Here is an 18553-nt window from a genome sequence, read left to right as displayed (position 1 = left end):
TCTTCACATCAGGTGGCCAGAGTGTTGGAGCTTCAGCATCAGTCCTTCCAATGAATAGTCAGGGTTGATTTCCTTTAGGGTTGACTGGTTTGATCTCCTTGCAGTCCAGGGGACTCTCAAGAGTTTTCTCCAGCACCACAGTTTGAAAGCATCAGTTCTTCGGTCCTCAGCTCTCTTTATGGTCCAACTCTCACATCCGTACATGATACTGGAAAAACCATAGCTTTGACTAGATGGACCTTTGTGGGCAAAGTGACGTCTCTGCTTTTGAATACACTGTGTAGTTTGTCCTGACTTTTATTCTAAGGAGCAGGTGTCTTTTAATTTCATGGCTGCAGTCATTGTCTGCAGTGATTTTGGAGCCCAAGAAAATAAAGTCTCTCATTGTTTCCATTGTTTCCCCATCTATTTTCCATGAAGTGATGGAACCAGATGCCACTATCTTAGTTTTTTTAATGTTGAGTTTTAAGCCAGCTTTGTCATTCTCTTCTTTCACCTTCATCAACAGGCTATTTAGTTCTTCACTTTCTGCCCATAATGTTGGTGTCGTTTGCCTATCTGCGGTTACTGACATTTTCCCCAGCAATCTTGAGTCCAGCTTGAGCTTCATCTATCCCAGCATTCCACATGATGTACCCTGCATATAAATTAATAAGCAGGGTGACAATATACAGCCTTGACATACTCTTTTCCCAATTTGGAACCAGTCTGTTGTTCCTTGTCCAGTTCTAACTGTTGATTCTTGACCTGCATACAGATTTCTCAGGAGGCAGTTCAGGTGGTTTGGTATTCCCATCTCTTTAAAAATTTTCCACAGTTTGTTGTGATCCACACAGTCAAAGGCTTTAGCCTAGTCAGTGAAGCAATAGCAGATGTTTTCCTGGAGTTCCTTGCTTTTTCTATAATCCAAGAAATGTTGGCAATTTGATCTCTGGTTCCTCTGCCTTTTTAAAATTCAGCTTGTACATCTGTAATTTCTTAGTTCACATACTAAGTAGTTCACATACTTAGTTCACATACTAGCTTGAAGGATTTTGAGCATTACCTTACTGGCATATTTTGAAATGAGTGCAATTGTGTGGTAGTATGAACATTCTTTGGCATTGTCTATCTTTGGGATTGGAATGAAAACTGACCTTTTGCAGTCCTGTGGCCACTGCTGAGTTTTCCAAATTTGCTGGCTTATTGAGTGCAGCATTTTAACAGCATCATCTTTCAGGATTTTAAAAAGCCCAGTTGGAATTCCATCGCCTCCACTAGCTTTGTTCATAGTGATGCTCCCTAAGGCCCACTTCACTTTGCATTCCAGGATGTCCATCTCTAGCTGAGTGGCCACACCACTGTGGTTACCTAAGTCATTAAGTCCTTTTTCTGTACAATTTTTCTGTGTATTCTTGCCATTTCTTCTTAGTATCTTCTCCTGTTAGGTCCTTACCATTTCTGTCCTTTATTGTGCCCATCCTTGCGTGAAATGTTCCCTTGGTGTCTCTAATTTTCTTGGAGAGATCTGTAATCTTTCTCATTCTGCTGTTTTCCTCTATTATTTCTGCATTGTTCACTTCAGAAGGCTTTCTTGTCTCTCCTTGCTATTCTTTGGAACTGTGCATTCATATGGGTGTGTTTTTCCTTTTCTCCTTTGCCTTTTGCTTCTCTTCTCTTCTCAACTGGTTGTAAGCCCTCCTCAGACAACCATTTTGGAAGAAACTTAAATATCCATCAACACAATTAAGTATTACTCAGCTGTTAAAAAGAACAAAATAATGCTATTTGCAGCAACATGGATGGGCCTAGAGATGATCATACTAAGCCAAGGCAGAGAAAGACAAGCATCACGTGGCATCACTTGATCACTTACATGTGAAATCTAAAATATGATACAAGTGAACCATCTACAAAACAGACTCACAGACTTAGAAAAGAAACTCTGGTTGTCAAAGGGGAAAGTGGATGGAAGAGAGATAAATTAGGGGTTTGGGATTAACATATACACACTATAAGATATAAAAGAAACAATAAGGACTTACTGTGTGGAAGAGGGAACTATGTTCAATCTCCAGTAATAAACCATAATGGAAAGAACATATATACACCCACACACAGATATGTATGTATACACATATATGGAGCTTCTCAGGTAGCGCTGGTGGTAAAGAATCCACCTGCCAATGCAGGAGACACAAGAGACCCGGGTTCAATGGCTGGGTCAGGAAGATCCCGTAGAGGAGGAAATGGCAAACTGCTCCAGTATTCTTGCCTGGAAAATTCCATGCACATATAATATGTAACTGAATTGCTCTGCTATACACCATAAACTGAGCATTGTAAATTACATATCCTTTGTTTGAAGAAGATTCCAAATTGGAGACAGGAATGGGTTTGCCCATTGCCCAGGCTGGTTTGGGGAGTGCATTTCTCTGCGGGGCTCTTTTAGAGGCTGGTCCACTCTGTGTCACAGATGCTGGCCTCCTCTGTCCTTAGGATATGGGAGTGCGGGGTTATCTCTTCACCCCCTAGCACAGGGCCTGGCACCTGAGAGGCACAGAATATCTGTCGACAGAATCCTCAGATTCATTCTGCAGATGTGTTACAGTTCTGTGAAGAGGCTTCTGCCTTTGTTATGGAGAGAAGCGTGTAACTAAGGGAGCTGCTCAAACCTGCAGGGCGGCATCCAAGGGAAAGGAGGATGAAGACGGACAAAAATTCTGCTCTGATTCACACATCTCCACAGGGCCTGGGAGATGAATACAGCTGAGTGAGTCTTGAGAGAAAAGGATGGAGGTGGAGTTAGGACTTGTGGTTAAGGAAGGGTTTTTTTTAGATGGGTACGTGTAGATAAGTGCATTGTGAATGTTTGCGGATCATTGTAAGGCCGTCACTAACTGAAAACTAACGTTTCTCTTCAAAATGTTTTGAAAGATAAAAACAAATAAAGTTCATACACAAAAAGGTTAAACTGAAAAAAGAAAGGAAGCAAACAAATCATATGTGCATTTATAAGAACTAGTTGACAGGTCAAAGGGCAACACAGAACAGGAAATGCAAATGGTAGAGATTACGCTATTGAAAGGAGATTATAATTCTGTGAAGCAATGAAACGCAATGACTTGTATGAAGAACGACTAACACAGAATGAGAAAGGTTGGAAATAAATGGTTGGTCAAAGATATAACCAGAATTCTAACTAAAGGAAATAGTGTTGGTAATATTCAAAGGATAATTTAAAGCAAAAAATCTATGCAGAATTCATTATACAGAGATAAATTATGTAACAGATACATCATAAACCTCTATGCAGCAATAATGTAGGGCAGAGGGAAAAAGGACAGCCAAATTGCAGTGGGAAATTTAACTCCTCCTATCTGGACCTCAACTGAGGTCTAGACAGAAGATATAGAAAATATATTGATGCTTGAGGCAGAATTAAGCCATCTCAGATCTTACATTCTAGCGCTGTACTGTCCAGTGGGATAGTGAGTGTGTGACTTGGAGATGCGAACATGGCTGAGGGGACTCATTTTTAAATTTTATTTAATTTTCATTAAAATTTAAAACCTGAGGCAATATACAATTTTTTGTTAAATTCAGCCTGTTTTGATACAATTGTATTTTGCTTTAACCACTGAAAATTTAGCATCCAAATTAGATACGCTGTAAACAAAATAAATATTGAATTTTGAAGGCTTAACTGCAAAAATAAGAATGCTAAATATCTGATAACTTTTATTTCACATTGAAATATAAAATTTAGCTATATGGGGTTAAAGAAAAATATTATTCAAAGTGATATCCCCTGTTGTCTTCACTTTTTAAATGTGGCTACTAGAAATTATAAAACTACATTTATGTGGCTCGCGTTATATTTCTGTTGCGTTAGCCACTCAGTCTTGTCCAACTCTTTGTGATCCCGTGGATTGTAGCCCACCAGGCTTCTCTGTCCATGGGATTCTTCTTTTTTAAATTATTTTAATTGGAGGATACTTACTTTACAATGTTGTGATGATTTCTGCTGTGCATCAGTGTGTATCGGCCATAGGTATACACGTGTCCCTCCATCCTGAACCCCCTCCCACCCTCTCCCTCCAGGCTGTCACGGAGCACCGGCCTTGGGTGCCCTGCGCCATGCGTTAAACTCCCATTGGCTATCTGCTTTACATGTAGTAATGTATGTGTGTGTGCTAGTCACTCAGTTGTGTCAGATCTCTGCGACCCCATGGGCTGTAGCCCCCCAGGCTCCTCTGTCCATAGGATTCTCCAGGCAAGAACACTGGAGTGGCTTGCTATTCCCTTCTTCAGGGGATCTTCCCAACCCAGGGATCAAACCTGGGTCTCTCAGATTGCAGGCAGAGTCTTTACCAGCTGAGGCAACAGGGAAGCCCAGTAATGTGTATGTTTCATTGTTATTCTCTCAAATCATCTCACCCTCTCCTCCTTCCACTGAGTCTAAAAGTCTGTACTATGTCCATGTTAATTCTTTAGGAAGGAACACTGGCGTGGGTAGCCATTCCCTTCTCCAGGGCCTCTGAGGGGCAGAGCTAAATAGGACACACCTTGTTTTGAAGGTTTTGGAGACTGTTTGCAAAACCCAATCATTATTAGATTATGTGTAGTAAGAGAAAATTACAGTCCAAGAGACTTGAAATCCAAAGAGAACTTTCCTTTATTTAAAAAAAAAGCAGATCAAAAAAGAAAGAAAACACCGAGTCTAAAAATAAAAATGAAAACATTAAACATCAAAACCTGTAGGATGCAGTCAGCTTTAACATAGTCCCAGAGCAGTCATTTTTATCCCTTTAAGGATCAGATTCCGCTGAGAATCTGATACAATAGATCCCCGCCCTAGAAAAAATGCGAACACAAAGAATTTTGCCTCTAACTCCAGGAGGCCCACACACATCCAGAAGCCCCAGGCTATAAATGCCTGTATCATCAAAACAGAAAATAAATTAACTAAGCAGGCAATTAAGATTCAAGGAAAATAAAACCCTCAAGGAAACTAGGAAAAGGAACAAGATTAAAAGCCAGGATAAATAACAGCAAAATTGTTAAATCCATGAGCTGTTTCTTTGGAAAAAATAAAAACTAAAAAACAGCAACTGCTAGAATAATCCATCAAGAAAGGAAAAAGAAAAAAAATGCATAAACAGAAATGAGAACAACCATACGTTACCAAAAACAACAGGTTCAAAATTAAGGGAATACTGTGCACAATTGCATAGTAGTACTGTGTTGGAAAACTCAATTTTTTCCCCTGTAAAAATTCAAATTTCCAAAATTGGCATAAGAAATAGAAAACCTAAATCAATAACAGAAAAATAAAAGGAATTCTTCTATTTTCTAGTATATAAAATATATATTTTCTGCTCCTCCAAAAAGCAGCAGCAGGTGGTGAATTTGCTGGTAAATTTCAGTTTTGATGTGTTTTCCATTCTTTCAACAAACATTTCCCGTGTGCCTACTCACAGCATTAGTATATAGTCAGCCCAATCTAAGGTCGTTTTTGTCATTTTAAGTAAACTCTCCTGTTCACAGAAACGACTGGAAAGTCATTAGTTCATCCCATGAGACAAAAAATGACCTTGATTCCTAGACCTGATAGGGAGATAAATTCCTAAGTTTTGTAGTGATGAGAGGTCAACAGGAAAAAAAAACCCAAAACCTGGCGTGTGCACATAGATAGAACTACATAAACATTCTCTTCTACAATTAAAAATCACATACTTAAAAGAGGCAGATAGTAAATAATTTTATATATTAAATAACATATAAATTAGTAAGAGCTCCATCAAGCCTCTAAGTGAACAAAATAAGATTTAAATAAGAGAAGCTAAGTAAGAGTAAATGCTTTCTGAAAAGTGTTCGAGCTCAAATTAAGTAAGACAATGACCATCTTACATGTTAAATGGGTGACCCTCCCAGAGCAAACATTTCCAAGTCAGCCCTCTCACCTTAAATCTATCTGGCAGGGCCAGTTCTCCTGAATATCATGTGGTTTTATGAAACAGGTAAATTGAAACCTGTTTAATTTGCAAGCAAGGAGACAAAGGCATAAACTAGGGAGCACTGGCCAGAGAGATGCTGAAGGGGCTGTTAATTTCGACGTGTCTGCCTGTTCTGAGGTGTGGGTGACTTTAAACACACCGCGACACACCTGCTTAGACTCCAGTCTGAGCAGAGCACCAAGCTGCAGCCCGGACAAATGCTGTTTCTGGATTACTAAAACATTCTCTCCATGCCTCCCTGCGTGCCTGAAAGAGAAAAAAGTGAGACTGGCCCGGTGTCTGTCTGCATCTGCATCCTCCCTGGTACCTAACGTTCATTGAGGAAAATAACCTTTACAGAGAAAAATCAATACTTCAGTCTTGCCAAGCTTTGCTTCCTCAACTTTTATTTCTTACCTGCTTTATTACTTTGTTCTAACTAGAAGCCGTTAAGTGCCAAAAAAAAAATCTTTTTTAAAGTTGACCTGAGAATTTCAAGGGAAGTGGTGGGACTTGGTAAATCTGGTTCCAAGCAGAGTAAGATGCCCAGGGCAACTGTTGCAACCCTGTAATTACCTGGCATAACAGAGTTTTCTAATGGTGTCTCATTAGGTATTAATGACATGAACTAATTCCTGGTAGAGTGACCTTTTTGTCAAGGGGATATAAACAAACTAATCATTTAACACCAAGATAATGTAATACATGAAGATTGCATCTTATTAGGACTGTAGCAAGTGGTAAATTCAAAAGGGAAACAAATCTTTATAGAGTAGCTGGTGCTGTATAGATGACAAGGAACAAAATCTGTTTCCAGTATGTGTCTCACACTCAGACACCAAGTCTCATGACAAGTCTGTCTTTAAGAACTACTGACAAACTGCACTTTTTAATAAAGATTTTTCATGAGCTCTTTGATACCAGTTGGGGCCAGGACGTAAAACTACTGGATGGCACGGTTTAGGGGGAATGAACTGATTTAAGCAGAATCTGAGCAGAGCGAATGCCTGGAGGCCAATGGCTGGAGTGGCAGGTCAGACTTAGCTACATGGAATCTGCAAAATGAATGAATTTGATAGTTTTTTCTATCTCAGAGATTTCACTACTGTTGATGTTGATATGGCTAATAACGTCATGAAAACAAAGTTCCGAGTATAAATAAAGCCAACATTCATTGGTTGTTGGATTAAGTGCCACTGGATGTATGAGCACAGAACCCAAGAAAATGAGTTGGTTGGAAAAATACCACCTGGTTCTGATTTTTACAGGGAGACAGAAACAGTTGGACTGACCCGAATTCATAGAATCTAGGAAGTGTGCAGTTGTTTAATGCTTTTTGGCCAGGGGCGTGTCCAAGAGGGCTGGGAACTAGGTATAAAGTCGTGGTAACTGGACAAGACAGAGAACAACATTATCTGTTAACCGAAGTGGTCTCACTTTTCTCAGCCTTCTTCAATAGTACAACTATAGTAACATGGACACAGCTTTTCAGCTGAGATGGAATTGCCCTCAACTCAACTGCAGAGGAAATAACTGAGGCTGAATAGTGTCAACAGTTTTATCTATAGGTTCAGAGTTAGATCAATGTATATTGCTAGCGAGCTGGAGGAAGATTAAAGGTCTTTCAGCTTACTCAGATTTTGACAGTAGGCTCTGCCAAGTCCTGGTGTTAACTATTTTAGCGAGAGCTTCTGCCCCTGTGATGGTTTCTCCTACGGAAAGGATCCAAGGAGAGCACAGGCAGTGGGGATATGCAGTCGGTGAGTGTCTTGTTCATTTGTGTGTTGGGAAAACAGTAGAGCTGGAACTGTTGTTTCTAAGGAACAACAAAAGGAAACTGGCTGAGCCCATGAAGAGAGAGGAGCAGAAAACAGACTTGTAGTCTAAGCCTGACTGCAGTCTCAAGAGCTGGAAGACAGTAGATCACTGTTAGATGCGATCTACTCAACCCTAAAGAAAAACACCAGAGCTCCAACTCCAATGCTGTGTATGTGTGTTCATTCAAACCTTGATCCATGAATGCACTTGTATCTTGGAGTAAGTGAAACCTGTAACAACAGCTATTAGGTGTCGTGGTCAGGGGAGTAAAACTTTACTATAGAAGGTAGAGCCTGGCTCCTGGTCAAGGACTGTTCAATCCATAGTACGTAACACCTTTTGAATAGGTGTAATCATTTTTATTACAAAAGCAGGATGGAAGGGGGAAAAAAAGCCACTCAATGTTTCAGTAATTCAATAATTTATTCCTCTAAAAAAGTGTGTAAAAGTATATAGCTCTCATTCACAAGGTATATATGAATGACATTTAAAATGGAGGCTTTTTAGTATTGTTTCTTTTTATCAAAGTCTTTTAGTGTACTGTACCAGCGCTATACTGTAGTTTTTTTTAAATGAACTTCACATATTTTTGTATTCTTTCAAATTGTTTGCTATATATAAAAGAAGCTCACTGCAAAATGCTTGAAGGAAAAAGGAAACAAAAGAAATTCAGAACTTCCCAGAAATGTACAGCTTTTACATTTAAAAAAGGTTCTGAAATATACATACAAGCATGCTGGACAAACCCACCCCTCTCCCCTCCCCATGTCCCCTCTTTAGTTCAAACCAAGGTAAGAGTTCTGATTTCTGCAGAATTTCCAAAATTAAAAATAAAAAAAAAATAAAATAAGTTCTCACTCTGTAGCAAATCCAGGGCTTGTACATTTCAGATTAATTCAGTAAAAAACTCACAAGTAAAATAATGCATATTTAAGGGAAATATTATACAGACTTTTTCACACAGAAGTACATAATAAGATTTTTTTTAAAATCTATTGCCATTCATTTATTTTTGCACAAAAACGTATAAATATGTCACTAGCTTTTTCTTAACTTAAAAAACTTAAATAAAAGACACCAGATGAAAACTACCCTTTGCTGCCTTTTTTTTTTTAAGTTTTTGTAGGGGTTTTTTAGTTTTTTGTTTTTTTCTTTTTTTGCTGAGAACTGGGTTTCTAGGGAAGAAAAGCCCCTGCATTAAAAACAGCCCATTAAAAAAAAAATTCAAAGTTCTGATGAATTCTGGGAAAAAAAGCAACCCCAAAGTGGTAAAAGATTACAAATATCTACTTTACAATTTGTCTTCTCACCAAGATAATTTTATACAAGTTTACAATCTTCATCATCTTATGCTCTTCAAAAGGCCTTGAGAATTTTTCCTTTCTGATTAAGAAAAAATAGCACTGCAATATTTTTAAAGTCAATTTTACACTGTACACATTAGATACAAATGGTTTGATATATCAGATTTTTTAACCTATACATTGCGAAAGTCAACCCCTCCCCCTCAATTGGTGGTACAGAGAACAAAATTATCCATTTACAAGTGATTTCTCTGCTTTCACATTCCCACCACACAATTTTTTTTTAAATGTTTTAAACGTTAGATTATTTCAAGAAAAATACTTTTACAAAATCATCAGTTATTACATTTTTCTTTTTTTTGTTAATAACCAGAATATGGAAGTTTCTTGGAAGAACTTTTAAAATCTGCGTGATTCTCTCTAAAGATGACTAGAACTCTACAGCCTGACCAGAGCGGCTCACGGGAGGCAAGCCCACACCCACTGCCCTCGGACAGAAACGCACAGCAAGGTAGGGGGCAGAGACGGGGTCTTCAAGACAACCCGCTTGGGCCTGGGATGAGGACTCATGAAATACTTCAGTTAGCCTTAATGCTTTAAAAAGGCATGTATGTATGTTTGTTTTTAAAAAGTTCCACCACAAAGGCTCAACTTCAAGTACTAATTTAATGGTTAAGTTGTAATATTTCTTTGAAATAATATTCCTATGGTCCAGAAAAAATTCACTGTATTTATAACTGATGTTATGAACAAACACTGTTGACTGTGATATGTACATGAGTCCCTTTTGATCTAATGAGAGGAGAGACCTGGCTTTCAGTAAGAATTCACTAGAAAATATATTTCCACTGTGACTATATAAAGCTGATGAAGGTACTTGCCTCCATGGCTCCGGGTGGAGCCTGACTGCCTTCTATGTAAAAATGTCCTTCATGAAACGCTGGCCACTTCTAATAAGGAACATGGCAGAATGTTTACCCAGTTTGTTCTCAACAAAACCTACTGCTGGGTGGTTTTGGATATATTATTACTTTGTAGGCATGATCCTCCCCAGTTTGTATTCACTCCTTTTCCGGCTTCTAGGACAGAGGTATGTAGTCAAAGAATCCTATGGTGGATCTGAGTTGGGTTTTAGCTACTGTACCTGGTCCTCACGAATTTAAAAAAAAAAAAAAGAAAGTCACATGACAGAACAACCTAAAATAAATAAACAAAATGAAGATGTCTCCAGACCTCTTGTATCTACACACAGGTATAAAGTCAACCAAAGCACTCACGCCAGTCTAGATGGGAGCACTAGGGAGATAGAAACCCTATGATGAAATCATGTACTTGAGCTGGTTCTTATTTTTCAAAAGTCCCAGATTATGGAGTTCAGGTAACCCACAGGCCATACACCAGGAACTGGAGGGTTTCATCAGAGGGCTACACTGCCCATGTTAAACAGAGACTGAAAACGCAGACTCTTGTGCAAAAGGACACCGTCTCTTCTATTTCCCTCTTAAAAGCCAACAGAAAAACTCCCTGTGGCCCAGTGGTTTGGGGCCGCACACACTGTAACACTGGCTGCAAGTCACTGCTCGTGGAAGTTTCCAGGTCCATGAGAGAAGTGTCAGTGAGTCACTCTGGTACTGAACACTGCAGAAATGACATGTGCCTGCTGAGAAGGAATCACAGTGCGGGACTGTGCAGAGTGGTCTCCAGAGGAGGAAGTGGGGTATTTGCAGAGTGTCGCAGGTTCCTTGGACTGAGGTTGCAGGGAGAAGGAACTGAGCCAGAGAGAACAAGTGCTTTTCCAATTAGAGTATATTCATGATGGCATTGTACAACTGAGTGAGCACCACGAAGTGGACGGGAAGGCAGGAGGTACGGTCCTGGGTGGCCGGATTGCACGTGAGCCACGACAGAGCGTTGTACTGCTCCAAAACAAACCTGCCGGAGAGAACACACAGGTTAGGGTGCCCGGCATGACAGAAGGGAGGCTGGTCCGCAAGCTCTGATGTGCCAGACGTCGGCAGGAGGAAGGCGTGACCTCATTCTGGAAGTGGTTCTGGGCCCTAGCCCGGAGCTCCTGTCTCCCCTTCCTTCTAGCCCTGCACTGTCCAATATGGCAGCCACCGCCCCTCATCAACTCAGATATGCTATATGCAGAGAACAGGCATAGGGATTTCAGGGACTGAGTATTTCAGAAAGCATAGAAAATAGCTCATGACTATTTTTACATTGATTACCATTCAAATGATACTATTTATATGATCATTATCATATATGTTTCTATATTACTAAAATTTCAAGATTTTTCTAGTAGCCATATTAAGATGGTAATTATTTGACTCACTTCTATTGGATGGTGTTGCTCTAGAGGCTCTGGAAGCCAAAATCATGTAGATTAGGTTCTTGCTTTAATTATAATTTTCAAATCATTTAAGAGTTAGAAAACATTAGAAAAAGCTTGCATATCTTCTCTAGGTATATGAAGCATGTTTATAGCTTGCTCAAGTGCAAGAGAATTCTGAGAGAGATTTCCCAACCATGGAATTTGTTTTACTTTATGTATATAATCTATGTCAGGGAGGGTAGAAAATGTGTTCAAAGTCAAGTGCTTTAAGCTCTAGACGCGGTTTTCTACCTCTGCACGCCTAATCCTGGTCTATTTTCATCACCACGACTGCCTCTTGGGAACAGGAAGTGACAGCACTGGTGCTCACGCCCATCTACTGGGGTGGCGTCCGCTGCCCGGTCTGTCTGTCCAAGGCATGTGCTGGAGGGATGTGGCTTCTCGCTGGCCAATCCAACAGTGCTCCACTGCACAAAAGGGAACATCTCCTCCACAAGCACCACATTTTACTCTTTTTTCCAAGGTGTCTTTCATTAAAATATAAAATTTCAAACTGTACAGCTATGTTGTCTAGGTCTGAATCTACCTTAAAACATCAGACGTGGTTTTGGAGTCAAGAGGATGTGGAACCCGCTGAGAATTCCTGGCGGGGAGAAGTTCATCCGTCTGTGCTACAGAAATGTGGTGATGCAGCGAAGCCTGGTAAAAGAACAGAGGATGTTACCGTTCGGGCCTAATCAACTTGGGAAGGAAGCCCACGTCTGCCAGCAGCAGACGCTGTCTAAAGTCCCTTAGGAGTCAGGGCTTCTATAAATCCCTGAATTCAAGCTGCTCAGTACCCCCAAGGTGATTCCAAATAACGCCATATCCTAGAATAGAGAGCGGGAAAAAGCTAGCTTTGCAAATAACTACAAATAACTAAAAGTGTCCCTCTACAGGTTTTGATCTGCAGAGGCCCACAGTCTGGGTGGCTCACGGTGTCACTGTGGTCCTCTCTCCTGACCTCCACGCTCCATCACTGGTGTGCTGCCCTTCCAGCGTCACGTCCAAAGGCACATGCTGTCCCCTTTGAAGCACTATGACAGAGCCCTGGGTTCAGCAGGTACCAGCATGTTCTATCTATGATGAAGTTCCCCATCAATCTTTAACATAAGGGTTTTAGCATAGTTTTACTTTATCAATTTTGAAGTAATAATTTTAAAGCAGAGGCCACATAAATGCTTGATTCTCCTTCAAAATGTGAATTATTTTAAATGTTTTGTTTTCCAGCACAACTATGAACCCACAGACTTTCAGCAGTCTGTTGCCACCACTGTTCATTCTAATGACCAAATGATCGATCCTATCCCTGGGCAATGGGAACCCCTCCAAGTTGGCTGTTGGTTCTTTGAAAAGACTCTAATAATCTTTGGTAACTTCCATGCTTTTAGGCATGAAAAGAAGTTGTCTCAGGATATCATGGATTTCTTACTTTAGTCCTGGAATCCGTCATTCTTCAAAGAACTCTCACACTTTTGAATGATAAGTGGTATTGAGAAATAATACATGTGTCAAGAAAGGTGTTTATTGCCACTAAGCTATCATGTCTAAGTCTTTTCAGTAAACAGAGCTAAAAAATGTATATTTCTTAGAGAGGAAAAGATAAAAATTCTAACTGAAGGAAAAGATTATGGATTTTTAACATAAATTCTTTGATCTCATAATACTGTGTCGAAGTCATCAGGAAGAGAAAACTGTTTTTGGTTTTAACCATCAGGTGTCTATGTGTGTATCACATGGATTCCTCTGTGGTGGGACTTTGCATCAGAAGGGGAATGCCACAGTCCTGCTGAGAGAGTATGATGTTCAACATCTGCATTTTTGCCAATCTATGGATTGCTTCTAGGTTCTTTCACTCAAACTGAAGTGAGATCTTTTGCTTTTCACTTTAATTTGGAGTAAAAATTTCCAAGAAATATACAGGAAAGGGCATGCATAAACACAGGGTTTTTAGCTCACTCCTGCCCTACTCTAAAAAAGAATGCTGGCCCCCATGCAGGGGAGGAAGAGGACAACCAGTGATTACTGACCTTCCCCTCCCCAGGCGTAACTTCCCTGACAGCAGTAATCTTACACAGAACCACAGGGCGACCTGAGGTCTCCTGCCTGGGCAAATGTCACTCCTCTGTGATATGGTTTTGGGTTCCTCTCCTAAATTCTACTCTCTGCTCTAGCTGTAAGTAAAACATCCTCAGACTTCAAGTAGACATGAGAGAATCAGGGAACAAATTGTCACCAAATTTTGAGCATTAAGTCATTCATCCCCCCCAAAACTTCAAACATGACACCAAACCAACCTTGAGGAAGAGGGGACACTGGTTCTGAGCCTGGGGACACGATGACCAAAACCACTGGGGGAGATTCTCGGCTTTGGCGGTTGACACAAAATACCCAAGGGCTAGAGGCTGCTGCTTCAGCTCCTCGGGCGCTTCCCTAGAAAGAAGACGCTCACCCTGGCTCTGAAAGACAAAGTCCCAAAGCGTGATCAGCATTTATCACCAAAGAAAGCTTTCTGTAAAATCATCTTTTCAAAAGAAATCGATATAACTGACATGTATACTAGTTTCAGGTGTACAGCACAATGGTCCCAATTGTGGGACATAATCACGATAAGGCTAGTGAACATCCACCATGTACAGAGCTCTACGTTTTTTCTTTTGATGAGAACTTTTTAAAAACATCTACGCGTAGCAACTATCAAATATACAATATGGTGTTTTAAAGTTATTTGTTTTTGGCTGTGCTGGGTCTTTGTTGCGGTGCGTGGGCTGTGGAGCACGGGCCGAGCTGTCCCGTGGCACGTCCTCGTGGACCAGGGATGGACTCTCTGCCCCTGTATTGGCAAGCGGATTCTTAACCACTGGACCCCCAGGGGAGTCCTCACAATGCGGTATTAACTGTGCATTATTACATCTGCGGACACTTCTTTTGTAACGGGAAGTTCGTCCTCTGACACCGTCACCCAGCTTTTTATCAGTTCACTGTGCACTATAGTGGCTAACTGACCGAGAAAGGGCAGCAGGGGAGGCAGTGTCTGCCACACGCGGACATCTGATGAGATATATACATAAAGCTAACGTCAGCTGAGTAAACAGACTTATTTTCTCTGCTCCCTTTTCTGCAGAACATAAAATCTGCTCCATGGCATTATTAGGTAACAAACTAAAAATGGAAGGAGCGGACTCACCACACCCATCTGCTCTTTCCCCCTGCAGTCACCCAAAACACATGAGTGCGCCTGACTGTCCACTGTCAACAAGGTCGTACCAACTCAAAGCTCTCTGACCTGCCAGCAGTGGGAGGTCTGCTCCTGAAGTCTTGTTTCAATTTACAGCAATCCCAGGAATAAGGGATTTTTGTGACAGCCTTACTGGGCGTTTATTTTTATTTTTTTGGTAATTGACATTTTCCTCATCTTTTAATCTCTTAGCTAGCTTCAAGAGTTGAAAATGTACCTTTTATGCAAGCAATAATAATTCATTTGTTCTCAAAAGCCTTCTGTTTCAAAGGAAAAAAACCCCTCAACTCCTACACCAAGTTGTAGCAATTCTGAGTTAAGAAAAACTAACTGCAACTTTGAATGCTTTCTCCTGTTGTAATGTCTTAACTGAATATCAAAGAATGTTTAATGGTTCAGGAGGAGGAAATGCTGAAAGCCTGTCAGAGCTACCTGGCCGCAGGCGTTCAGGAGTGGAAAAGGCCACCTGACCAGCTTCAGCACAGAACTGTTTGAAGTGTGACATTCAATGGCTTGAGGTGCCAACCAAGGGAGAAAAGACAGACAGCACACCTCTGCTTCTCACAAAACTAACATTATACTTCAGCTGCCAATTCTTTGTTAATGGACAGGCTGAATTATAACAACCAGTACTGGAAGATAGTTGCTACTATTTCCATTTCACAGATAAGGTAACTAAGGCTGAGATAAGTAGAGTAAACTTGTCCAAGGTCACACAGTGCTAGTGAGCTTTAACTCAGAGCTCTGTTTTTCAGCCTCCAGGGCACACATTCCCAGCTGCAGCGCTACTGGCCTCTAGAACTCACAGTAATCCTAAATTAAACCATTCAATGTAAAAGTGTGTTCTCCGTCCCCATCACAACAATCTCCAGTGAACCCATAAATTGTCATTAACTGGCAAATGCTTGAGGAGGAAGTCAAGACACTTACAGTCTTCCCCCAGAAGGGAAAATTAGGGGGCAGGCAGTGACACGAAGGCAGACTACTGAGTTGCTGTTCCTTGGTCTCATCCGCACTGTGACTAAAGTTTTCCATCTTGTTTTCTCTTGATTGTCCTTCAACAAACTCAGGGCTGGCAATAAAAGTTCCACCTGACAGAAACCTAAGTCCTTTAAGAACATCTTTGTGTCTGAATGAGGGTAAACAGGTTGCTTTTACTTGTCCAGTTTAAGATACTGGACAGCTATTTTTCTGTGTCTAACCCCTCAATCTTAGTATTTTAAGTACAATACCAGGATAAAGCATGCATCACCTAGCTTTATGGCGGAACCTTTAATGCTTCAATCTTCTGCTAGCTCACCTCTAATATCCCTAGAATATTTAAAGAGGAAACTAGTTGTAAGCTCTGTTTTGTCCCTTAGTACTCTGGCATTAACGTGGACATGTCTTCACAATCAGCCACCTGTGGGCTCTTCCCATCCCTGCAGGCTGGCTACAGAGGAGGTCGGACTGCCTAAAAAAGGTGGCAAAACACAGACCAAGACAAGGGAGGCCTCTTTTCGAATAACCATCAACAGTGTGTTCTTCAGTTAACAGTTATTCTGCATGCTGAATAAGCAGGATTATTGAACTAGTCTCTGAAAAGCTGCTGTTTTGGCAAAAATATTACAATTAACTGGGAAACGGCAAGCAACCAAAACTAAGTTTTGTTCAGAAGACAACTGCATAAAACTCTGCCAGCTGTAATGGACTATTCTTCTGATTAAACAGTCATCAGGAATGGTAACACATTTCTTTAGAATTCCTGCCTTTGCTCAAAATGAAACAACAGAGCCACATGGACTTCACTTGTATCAGGACCACTGGGAGGAAAGGCAGATGTAGCAACGGAGGTCGGCATCTCCAGGGGCCTTCCCCTCAAGGCTGTGGTGGGTTTAAACGTGCCAAGTGTCCCAAGTCAGGCTTACCCGACTGTGCTGAAAGTGAGAGCCCACGCCGATTCCAGGAGAGCCTGGGGAGGGGACTGGGGAGGAGTTGGGAGAGGAATGGAGATTCCCAGTCATTAATATGCCAATATCATTGTCCATATCATCTGGGAATGGAAGGTCAACAAACATGTCATCTAGAAGGGAGAGAGAAAAACACAAAAATTAAAAAGCTCATCCACAGCCCCGACTTAAAGCAAAACATGGTTTGTTGGCTTAGGAGTGTTCTAGGTATGTATCATTAACCACTTAGACTTAACGTGTGCCCATTGGGTTCAAGGTGCTGCAAATAAGCCTTTCATTGTGTCCTCTCTCCAGTGATCTCCTAGCGTGAAGTATTCACAGAATGGAGAAATAAAGAACATAAAACGATGGCAAAGCAGCTAAAGAAGCAATTTAATTATTAAAGAAAGTTAAAACTGACACCATCCAAGAAAACAGCAGACTCCATCTGTATATCCAATTAGCATCTAAAAACACTTAAGGCTGAATTAATGCATGCTAATAGGTGTGAACTTGGCCTGAAACTGGAGGCTTCTTACACCAGCAGATCAAAGCACACTGCTGTCCCTATGAAATCCTCTCCTCTATCATAGAAGTAAGGTGCACACAGAGCAGAAAGCTTGGAAAGTATAAAATGCGAAACCTAGTCACCAAGAACATTTTCGCTGGTTCTGTTTCTGTATTATTACACCACGATCATACTACACATCTTATGTGTGTACACACATGCAGGATGATATCCTTTTACCCTCCCCATTTAATGGGACCAAATGCTGCTAAAAATTCCTCAAAAATCACTGTAAATGGCTGCATAATATTGAGCATTTTATAGTTTATACTCATTTGTTAACAAATGCTTTAAGATATTCAAACCAAGAATATCTATTAAGAATTATCAACTAAGGAGTTGTTTCAGAGTGAATTAGATGCTATCTGACTACTGCCCAGTAGTCTTCACTCAATTCAAACCAGCTAAAGCTAAGAAATATTTATTGAAAGAGTGACACCACAGGACACAACCAGATAGGAGAAAGTTACCTATTTTTCATTAAATGAAAGGCAGAAAGTAATTACCCAAGAGAGGAAAGTGTTTATATGGCCTTGGCAATAGTATAAATGAAATCCTCAAGACCAGAAAGATTCTCAGCCCTTCAGTTCCCTCATGCTCTATAAGCCGTTCCTTACGACACAGAAGAACCTGCCGCAGCGCAGTGACTCCCTGCTGTGGCACGGCATTTTGGTGAAGGAGTCAAGCTGCTCCGTGTCCACTCACCATTGTTGGGGCTAAACCCATCTTCATTGGGATAGTTGGCTGGAGCCACCTGGATGGTTGACGACGTTGGGAACACCAGGATGTGTGTACAGGAAGCATCCTGAGGGGTGTTGAGCTGGGACGACTGCATGTTCAGTGCAGTGCTTCGACCAAACACAGAGCCCATTGTGACAGCATCTTAAAAGGCAGGGAAAAGGGGTTCATTCCTTTTGTGTAGCAGTGAACAACTCCAGAAATACATTCTAAGAGGACCTGAGCCGGACTGATACGAGTCTGACACAAGTGCCATGATGGACACACATTTAAAGTTGAGCCCATTTGTTCAAATATTTTCAAGAAACTGACTCAGAGCATTTACCTATGATAACCCAAGCCAGATTTCACATTAGGAAAGTTAAGATAAAACTGGACTGAGTCAACCAAATATGATTTAATTAAATAAGTATTTCTAAAAGTAAAACCTTCTGTTCTCCTGTGATTGCTAATAATTTATAAAGGACTGTTCTCCTAACAGCACAATTCTGTAGAAACGATACCATTCAACTAAAAATTGTTAAAATGCATATTTATTGAATGCATACTATATGCTAGATTCTGTACTAAATCTTTACTCATATCATCTCATTCAATCATCAAA

General features: G+C 40.7%; 1 protein-coding gene across 2 annotated transcripts in view; it reads right to left on the bottom strand.

Moving 5' to 3' along the window:
• Positions 1–8601: 8601 nt before the first annotated feature.
• Positions 8602–18553, bottom strand: part of MED13L (mediator complex subunit 13L) — a 282965-nt gene continuing 273013 nt past the window's right edge. For both annotated transcript variants that reach the window (XM_068989585.1, XM_068989586.1), the window contains exons 27-31: positions 17917–18093; positions 16623–16777; positions 13775–13936; positions 12025–12137; positions 8602–11032 (exon numbers count right to left, since the gene is read on the bottom strand). In XM_068989585.1, coding sequence (XP_068845686.1) covers positions 10900–11032; positions 12025–12137; positions 13775–13936; positions 16623–16777; positions 17917–18093 — 740 coding nt within the window. In that variant the 3' untranslated portion in view covers positions 8602–10899. The remainder of the gene's footprint in view (positions 11033–12024; positions 12138–13774; positions 13937–16622; positions 16778–17916; positions 18094–18553) is intronic.

Source organism: Capricornis sumatraensis, chromosome 17 (genome assembly GCF_032405125.1).
Source record: "Capricornis sumatraensis isolate serow.1 chromosome 17, serow.2, whole genome shotgun sequence".
Lineage (NCBI taxonomy): Eukaryota > Metazoa > Chordata > Mammalia > Artiodactyla > Bovidae > Capricornis > Capricornis sumatraensis.
The sequence above is the reverse complement of the archived record's forward strand: the minus strand, read 5'-3'. Positions and strand labels throughout refer to the sequence as shown.